The 10,184-nt window shown below is 38.7% G+C and overlaps 1 protein-coding gene across 1 annotated transcript in view; it reads left to right on the top strand.

Moving 5' to 3' along the window:
* Positions 1-341: 341 nt before the first annotated feature.
* Positions 342-10,184, top strand: part of camk4 (calcium/calmodulin dependent protein kinase IV) — a 173,474-nt gene continuing 163,631 nt past the window's right edge. The window contains exon 1 of the mRNA XM_088910593.1: positions 342-837. Coding sequence (XP_088766719.1) covers positions 722-837 — 116 coding nt within the window. The 5' untranslated portion in view covers positions 342-721. The remainder of the gene's footprint in view (positions 838-10,184) is intronic.

Here is a 10,184-nt window from a genome sequence, read left to right as displayed (position 1 = left end):
ACTTGACCTGCGATGGGCTGGTGCCCCGTCCAGGGTGTACCCTGCCTTGCGCTCGCTGCTTTCCAGGTAGGCTCCGGCTTCCCGCAGCACCTTATGGTATAAAGCGGTTTGGTAAATGACATCACAAGACATGGAGAAAAGCACGTAAATCTTTTCACCGATTAATTTACTTTAAAAAAATCCTCAGCAGTTTTGTTTTTCCGTGCGACAGCAACGTGCATGTTGAAATTAGTGTGCAAATATTATGTCGTGTTGAAACGTGATAGAGGTACATAAGGTTACGTCACATTGAGACACTGTGACTTCAAAGGTATAGAGGTTTTTAAATGTCTTGATCATTCTTACTTGGTCGGCTTTAAGACCCAGTAGAGACGCAGCTCTTAACGCAGACTGCACTATACCTCCACAAGGGCTTCTGTTAAACTCGATGCATTCAGGGAAGCAGCGCAGGAGTGTGACAGAGTGTGACAAGGTGACAGACATACGAAGTCCTTCTTGATTTCATTATACTTATCTTAACTTTCATTGGGTTCTGATAGAATTCAGACGTTTTAATGATCCATTTTTGTCTTGGTTGCCTTTTTTATTCAGTATTTATTTATCGTTCGTAGTTTATTCTCAGGCTGGCGTTTTCTGCATCTTTGTAATTCATTAAATCTTGGAATTCAGTCACACTGGGGATATCGCTAGCAGGCTACAGTATCTGTTTGAAAAGCCGGGGATGCTGAAAGTCACCATGCCCTCCTCAAGACCGGGAGCTGCTTCGGAATACTGGATAGACGGATCGAACAAGGAGACACTGGCTGATTATTATGAGCTGGAGTCTGAATTGGGACGGTAAGTGCTTTATCTAAACACTGTACTGTGCAATAAGGGTGAGCTGATAGCAAACCTTTGTCAAAATTCTTACCTTTCTGAATCAGACAAGAGACACTGATTTTGTACATCATTATTTGCTTGTGCAGTGCACTGAGTTTTTATACCCGTTACAGCAAATTGAACCATCTGCTTAATATACTGTAGACGTGTTAAGCCTATGGTTGATAAAAACGTGCCGTGTGAATATAAGATTTCCCTTATTTATTTTGTGTAAAATAGACATCTGTGTAATATATAGCTGTATTACTTGTTCTTCTGAACTACTCAACATCTCCAAGAGCGTTGCACCCTTTCAGAGCTGTTACCACAGTTTCCTGAGTCTGCAAGTGCAAGTGCTCATGAGGATGCTGTTAGTCGGTTCAGTTGCGGAGACAAACCTGCAATTTTTTTTTTAAGCAGCTTTTGACTTCATACACATGCATTACACGATGCATAAAGTGTAACTCTCAACTATACTATGACATTTACGTTGATTGAGATTGGCAATATTTAGGGCTCTGTTGAATTCGTAGAATTAAATATTAATTTGCTTTATGAATTCAAATAACTTGGAGGCCAACGAATAACTAAAATGAAAAAAGTAAGCCCAAACTACAAGTTCTAGTTACGATATAGCCTATGGAATGGGTTTTAATGTTATAGTTTAAAAAATACACCTACACCCATTAAATGAGAGCATTACTTGAGATATTTGCTCACGTTTAAACTAATTAATATTATGATTATGTTGGGGGCAATCTACTTTATGGGAATACTGTAATACTCAATATTTCTTCTTGCTTATTCTAACAAATTAGTCAAATTGTTTTTCAGTTACAGTAGTCCAATCAATGTATTGGCAAAGTATTCTAATTTTGTCAATTTAATTTAGGTTTTTGTTGGATTCATATTAATAAGTATCTCATTAAGATGAGACAAGTTGAGACAAGTTTCAAACACAGGGTGCATGTTTGAATAAATATATAATATTGTTCTTGGCCAAACATGTCCACACATTACATGTTACTCTAGCCATTGGAGTTTCCTCTTCATAGTGTTAGGTAATGTAACTGATGGAGCATCTTCACAGGCACCATAATCACGAAAAATGGAAGCAATCAAGCCTTTTCTAATGATCAGTCTGCATTTAAAAACCTACCTTCCACACCAGGCAGGATATTGAAAAGCAGTACATGCTTACAATCAAACAGACATACACCCAGTTAACAGCATTCTCCTCCTTTGTTGTATCTTGCTCTGAACAAAAAACCACAAACAAAATCTCACATTGCAGAAACCAAAACACACTTGCTACAGTATGTGCCTGCAATGGGTGTAAAAAAAACCCTATGAAAACATGACAAATACACACCAGTAGTCAATTTTACATGAGTGATTGCTTCTCATAGAGCTGCATTTACCATCTGTCAAAGCAAACTTCAACATTTTTAAAATCGGATGGTTGTTTTTTTTTTATTCCACATGTAAAACACTTTGAAAAGGTGAAAATTTTCTAAACCTTTTGCTTGCTTGACTATCATGGATTTAATTTTCAGGGTTTTATAAGAACATTAATGCCAGTTCCTGTAGAGCCACACTACAATTCTGGTTGTTGGTCCATCCAACATTGGTTGAGTTAACGATAAACTGGACAAACTCGAGGTTTGTATACATGTTTGTAAATACATTACAGGTACTGAGCCTGCAATTAAATGTGTTTTCAAATTAGGAAAGACTCTTAAAAACATTAAAGATCCAACAAGGAAATTCTTATGAGCCGGGAATAGAATACAATCGTGGAAGACCTGTCTGTTCTTAGGAAACAAAATTTGACAAAATTTGATTCAAGGAATTTGCTGAGCAGGGAAATGTACTGGTTTCTTAACAGCATGTCCTTCATTCTTTAGAGTAAATGGGTAAACTCTGTAACATAAATTAATTTCCATAAAAAAAATTTAAGTGACCTCTCAGAATACCAGAGCAGTGAAATTTTATCACACTGAAGTCACTTCCTTCTCTATGATTAGATTGTGAATTTCATACTGTGTTGAGATATTTGGTGATATCTGTATACTTCAGAATCTCTTCAATCACAATGCTAACATGCTGTTAGTTTTTATGTCTGCCTATTTGTAGCCTTCTAACTCAAATTCCCTAATTTTTGCAAGATAGCTGATGTATGTATTTGCATGAGTCAAAAGTTTAATACAGACCCAAACCTAAACTGAAGAATTTAACCCAAATTGAACATCGTGTTGTGACACTTAGTTTTGACCTGATCAGATCCCAGATTGTATCAAAATATTTTTTTGATGAATTAATGCATTTGGATGGGTGCATTTGTTAAGTATTCTTGAAGCGTGAAATTAAATCATGAGCAAGGGATTAAGCGGTATAATTACCACAACATTTCTATAGCATAGGTATCCTAAAGAACATCAAGATAAACACATTAAGGGGTTAAATATGCCATTAAATATTGTTAATATCATTTTATCCTACTAGTTCATTTTTAAGATATTTATTTATAGAATTTGAAAATATTGAATAGCACACTGTAATCCCAATGTTCATTTTGCCTTTAATCTTTGATCAAATTCTTAAAAAAAACTATGGCCACCATATGTGGTTCAGTTTCTACACAGTGCTATTATTAACTTTGTATGGTGGTCTTTAAAGTAACACTGAAATGCAAAGGATATGAATTTTCTACATTTCTGTTTGATAAAACTCTTACTGAAAGGGAAGGTAAAAAATGTTACCATAGTTACAGTGCAAACATTCTATATATAACTGGACATACTAATAACTGGACATAATACTATAAGAGTCTGAAATAATCAGTGATGATGAGTGTATTTGTACAATCCTTCAGTGGTTTCCAAGGAAGAGAATGTTCGGTTAATTGGCTGTGTTTTATAAACACTAAATAATTTACCTGTCAGAAAAAGAAAATCGTTGAATGATGCATTAATTTAATTTAATGTAGTTTTGTATAGGCTTGTCCACGGAATAGGGGCTGCACAGGGTTGTGGGTAGGTCATTGGACTTGTAGCTGGCAGATACCGCAGTTGTACCTTAATACCCTTGACGTGTTTTACCTCGTTTTCTCGAGTGTCTCCAGATGTGTAAATGGTATCCAGCAGTGCTGGGGAGTAATCTGTGTGATGCAGTGGTATGCCATCCAGGGGTGGAGGCGTATGATCTCTCTTTCATTTAAAGCCACAGGGACCAGGATGAGTTATGACCTGATGAGCTGTTGTGGGTGGCATGGGCTTCACCTTTTACTGTTCAGTAAAAGAATACAAACAGGTGGACAGATATGTTTAACAAGTATGTATCGTATGGTGATAAATTTTTCTAGATTTCTTGAATTTCTTGTTCAAATTTCACGTGCTGCCCTAGCAATTCTTTCTTCAACCTTATTTAGGTGACTGTTTTAGGCTGAAAATATTTGGTTGTATAATTGTGATACCATGTTTTTCAGAGGATAAGAAGAATCAAATTCTAGGTCACCTAGAAGCAGACCCCTGAAGTTTTTATTTTATGAGACAATTACAGGTGCCCAAAATGATAGCAACTGTGAATACAGTGGACCACCCATAATTTATAACACCTCTCCAGGACTGATTTATCTGAATGACTTTCATAACTACTTTCACAGTACTCAGTGACCTATAGAATCAGTAGGATGAGTGCCTGCACCTTTCTAAGATACCTGAGTGAATTCCACGCTCATCAGCCAGGTCAGCATTCATCTGGCTTCCAGACACAACCAAACTCAACTACAGTATAAGTGGACTGAATAGCACATGTGCTGCAGTCAGGTTGACTGAGCTAATATGCTCTTTATTGGTAAATCAGGATCAATATCTCTTGGACACCAGAGATAGTCAGGTTTTGTTCTTCAGTGTGAACATCAAACCCCAATATTGAAAGTGAGCTCATCAGAGCAGGAGATTACATTCCACAAAGTCAAACTCTTATTAGGTCAGTGATGGATCAATGCAATACAGCCAGTGCAGCAAGGGTTGGGCATACCTGCTTCTGAAACTATGGCTTCTTTATCTGACCTTGTTTTCAAGGTAGTGTGCTCAAACAGGATCATTTTGATTTATGCAATGTACATGATGAGGTGTAGTATGATTACAGCATTTTGGACTACATTTTTTAAATATCATATCATATGTATTATTTTTACATGATGTATAAAACAGTGTTCCTGGCATTCTGAAATTTTCGCATGAATATAAGATATAAGATAGAATGTAACTTCAATACAGTACTTGAAATGTCTCATTTGCAAAGGTGCTCCAAATGCTTGAAAATGTACGCTTTTTGTGAGGCAGTAGCATTTTGATAATGATAATTTGATAATTTGATAATGTGATTGGGAAATGTCTGTCCCTTTTTATCCAGATACCAAAGCATTTACAGTATAACCCTTAAACTTGCACCAGACATCTTCAGAACATACTGTAGATGGACACTATTCTTTTGTAATGGAAACAAATATATTTGGTCTCACGATAATCTCTAGAATGGCAGACACAGCCGTGTTACAGGTCTTTAGTATTTTTCTTTCTTCTTTCGGCCAGTGGGGCTGCTTGTCGTTTCTATGAAAACACTTTTCTTTTTCCTGTCTTTTTCCTAAAGAAAAACAGCTAACATATAAACAACAGGTTTTAATCAGAATGGCTTTTGCAGGGTTCAAATATCACGGCAGTGATAATCTTTTATTACTCAAGTAGTGAAATATAACACCTGCTTGAACAGTGTTGATCAAGCAACACTGAATGAGAAGTTTCTTATGAAAGCTTTTATGGATTAATATGGGTTATGTGTCATGTTTTTTTAAGACACTATCTAAATACTTTACTCAGATATCAACAATATTTTGTGTTTGCAAGCACAAATCACAAAGCACATTACAGCAGCCTTTATGCAGGGGACTTGCATGGAGGCTGGTATTCTCACTCTCTCTTTCCTAGCGTTAATCCCGCATCAGCAGGGTCCGCTTGTCAGCACACCAGCACACCAGTCTCCATTTGGTGTTTTGAACCAAAAATGAACCATTTTGTTTTGAACCAAAATGGCGTTGCCATTAACTGCGACCGAGAAATACTCCAACAGGCGCGTCGCTCAACCTGCAATCGGAGTGGGAGGGGAGATGGAGAACAAAGTAATGTAGCCAATGTATAGAGGGGGATTATTAGGAGGCATGGGAAATTTGGCCAGGACACCGTGGTTACACCCCTACTCTTTTCAAGAAACACCCTGGGTTTTAATGACCACAGAGAGTCAGGACCTCGGTTTTACATCTCATCCGAAGGACAGCGCTTATTTTACAGCATAGTGTCCCCGTCACTATACTGGGGCATTAGGACCCACCTGGACCGCAGGGTGAGCGCCCCCCGCTGGCCTCACTAACACCTTAGTTTTTCCCAGGAGGTTTCCAACCTTAGTTTTTCCCAGGAGGTTTCCCATCCAGGTACTGACCAGGCTCACACCTGCTTAGCTTCAGTGGGTTGCCAGTTGTGAGCTGCAGGGTGATATGGCTGCTGGCACTGGCTGGTATTCTCACTAAACACACATATTTGATCTAATATGTTCTTGGTGTACCACAACACCATCACAAAGAAAATGGGCGTAGAAACCATGTGTTCTCTTCCCCTGAATGCTGACTGTTAAATCATTAGCGTAATTGAATTTAATATAACCCATTGTGTGTTCAGTCTATTGAGATGATTCCCATGCATCACTAAACAAAGCACTTAAAGGCAGAAGAAACATTGCATTTAATTTGTAATTTCCCTCAGTAAATGAGAATTCCATACAGAGATATTAAATTGCATGCAATTGCATTTTGTTTTTGAGCTGTAGTGGTTAGAAACCCAGCATGTTGTAGCAAATTACTCTAGGTATTTGTTCCAAAGCAAAGTTGACTTTAATCCTTTTTCTTGTAACCCATCACTTCTTCTGAATCTAGTGGGGTTTTTTCTCAAGAGAGAACATAATATAAAGTAATTACTCAGATTTAAAAAAAACAAAGATTGCAGGATCTCTTAATTTTCTTCATTGATAGAATATATATTGCTTTTGTATGATATTTCCATAAAAGGGCAGCTTTACTGTTTTCTCGGCATTATCCAATAATATTTATGAAAATGATGGTGTGAAGTAAGCACATTCTGTAGTCCCAGAAAAATCCTGAAGTCTTTTCTCAAGAGTAGCGCTTACAATTTCAGAAGAATTCACAGTTGATGACTAAGATTGCAACCTGTTGTAGAATGTTTTTTTAAAAATGTTCAATCTTGAAACTGTCTAAATTCACTTAATGTTAAACAGTTTAGTGTAGATGTCTTATAATTTCTGAATACTTTACTGCAATTTATTTTCTTATTAAATTTTTGATTTTGTAAAGAGTTAAGATAAATGTCTACTTTTTTGTTTGTACTTAAAGAGTTTTCTGGGGAATGACAACATTTGCACATGTACAGTACGGTAAAACATACAAAGAAAGATTGCAAGTAACCTAATTTTGTTAATTATACTCTTAAAATACGTTTTCACTGTCATTATTAAGTGCTGTACACTGCATACATAAAATAACAAATTATCTTCTCTGTAGCACTGACATATTTAAATGTCATATGTTTTTTTAGCATATGTTAATATTTAACATATTATAATGTTTAACATAACATATTGACAACATCCAGCATCACATTCTCTCCACTACGCATACCATTTCCATATCTCCTCCCTCCTCATCCAACTTCTCTGGTTCCCGTCTCTCCAGCTTCTCTCTTCTTGACTCAGCATCCCTAAACAAACTAGACACGCGCATGAAACCCACCACATCTATTTTAGATCCCATTCCCACCACTTTATTCCAGTCCTGTTTCTCTTCTCTCTGTCCCATTGTCCTCAATATTATACATGAATCCATGAGCACTGGCATTGTACCAACGGTCCTCAAAACTGCTGCCATTACCCCCGTGCCAAAAAAGCCTAACATGGCTCTCGACAATCTTAACAACTTTCGCCATCTCCAACTTACCCTTTCTCTCTAAAATTCTAGAATGTGCTGTCACACTTCAGTTACATAACCACCTCATGACAAACAACCTTTTCGAACCCCTCCAATCTGGCTTCCGTCAACTTCACAGCACAGAAACTGCCCTGGTCAAAGTCACGAACGATCTCCTAATAGGAACAAGTAATAGGTTTATTCCATGCTGAAAAAAAGAAGAAAGAGAACACAACGTTTCGGCCGTGGAGCCTTCTTCAGGTGTGAGAGAGACAGGGCAGTAGGCAAAGGTAAAGTAGCGGGAGAACAAAGGTTGGGAGGGAGGAGGAGTGAGAGGCGGGAGCAGGGGACAGAAAGAGAGGCCAATCAAGAGGTGTGAAGTCAGAATGGGTGCAGAGAGGTGTGAAATGAAACTTCCAATGAATGGAGAAAATTTAAAAGAACAGTAGTCTGTCGTTAAGGGAAGGGAGAAGGTGTGATCCTAGCTGCAGAATAATTTTAGTTTCGGTGGTCTTTCTGATGTATGAGTTTGGAAAACCGTCTTTGAGAACACAGACGGAGAGATTAGAGTGGTCGTGGCCGTCAGAGGTGAAATGAGAAACAATGGGCTTGGAGAGATCTTTAATCTTTACAGCCCTGACGTGTTCTCTGAAACGGTCTCCGAGTCTCCTTCCTGTTTCTCCAATGTAGATGGCTGGGCATTTACTGCAAGAGATACAGTAAACAAGGTTGCTGGAGGTACAAGATGCTGTCTGGGTGATCCGGAATTGTCCTGAGGGGCCTTGAATGAGTGTGGTGGTGGCTGTGTATTTGCAGGTGATACAGCGAGCTCTGTTGCAAGGGAAAGTGCCTGGTGTGGATGGTTGTTGAGGGCGGTCGTTGTTGAGGGCGGCGGCGGCCGAAACGTTGTGTTCTCTTTCTTCTTTTTTTCAGCATGGAATAAACCTATTACTTGTTCCTTTGCAGCCTACGCATGCTGACGCAGCTACCCACCTGAACTACGATCTCCTAATAGCTTCTGATTCTGGTTCTCTTTCCATACTCATCCTTCTTGATCTCAGTGCTGCCTTTGACACTGTTGACCATAACATCTTACTTTCTCGTCTCGAGACTGTGTTTGGAGTTTCTGACACTGCCCTCAAATGGTTTAAATCTTACCTCACTGATCGCTGTCACTTTGTCTCTCTCAATGGGTACAGGTCTGAAATTGGTCTTGTCAAGTCTGGTGTCCCCCAGGGCTCAATACTGGGCCCCTTGCTCTTCAGCATTTACATGTTCCCACTTGGTCAGCTTTTAAGATCACATGGCCTCAGCTTTCATTTTTACGCTGACGATACTCAAATATACATCCATACCAAACCTGACACTGATGTGGCTGTCTCTATTCTATCTAATTGCATCTCTGACATAAACATTTGGATGACTCAAAACTTCCTTCATCTTAACTGCGACAAGACTGAAGTCATAGTTATTGGTACCCCCCATCAACTTCATAAAGCCAGTTCTGTAACCCTATCTGTAGATGGCTCTGTACTTGAGCTTCAATCACAATTGAAAAACCTTGGGGTTATATTCGATTTTGGCTTAACATTCGACCCACATGTGCACATTCGACCCGCATGTGTCAAAACATCTTTTTTTTTACCTTAGAAATATCGCAAGACTACGCCCTATGCTATCATTAACTGTGGCTGAAAAGCTGATCAACATATTTGTATTCTCTCGAATTGACTACTGCAATGCTCTACTCGCTGGGGTATCTAAATCTACTCTGAACAAACTGCAGTATGTCCAAAATTCAGCAGCCAGAATCCTGACCAGGTCTAGGGCAAGTGTTCACATTACTTCTATCCTGGAGTCCTTGCACTGGCTTCCAGTCAAATTCCACGTAGACTTTAAAATCCTCATGCTCCCCTATAAGGCTCTACATGGCTTGGCACCTCAATACCTGTCTGAACTATTATCGCCCTACTCCCCACCTCGCAACTTCCGCTCTTCAAATTCTGCCCTCCTTACTGTCCCCCAAGCCCGTCTACATTGTATGGGTGACAGGGCCTTCTCCTGTTATGCCCCCAAGCTCTGGAACTCTTTGCCCAAGGATATCAGAGAATCACCTTCTCTAAACTCCTTCAAATCCAGACTCAAAACCTTCTTCTTCAGAAAAGCCTTTACTTAACTGGTTCCATTCTTCACCCCTCTGCTCTTCTTAGTACCACCTTCCACAGTCTCCTCTATTGTTATTGTTGTATTATTGAAATTGTAATTGTGTCTTATCTTGTGTATTCTTTTTATT

This window comes from Atractosteus spatula, chromosome 3 (genome assembly GCF_055471065.1).
Source record: "Atractosteus spatula isolate fAtrSpa1 chromosome 3, fAtrSpa1.hap1, whole genome shotgun sequence".
Taxonomy (NCBI): Eukaryota; Metazoa; Chordata; class Actinopteri; order Semionotiformes; family Lepisosteidae; genus Atractosteus; species Atractosteus spatula.
This window is presented reverse-complemented; position numbering and strand designations above follow the sequence as displayed.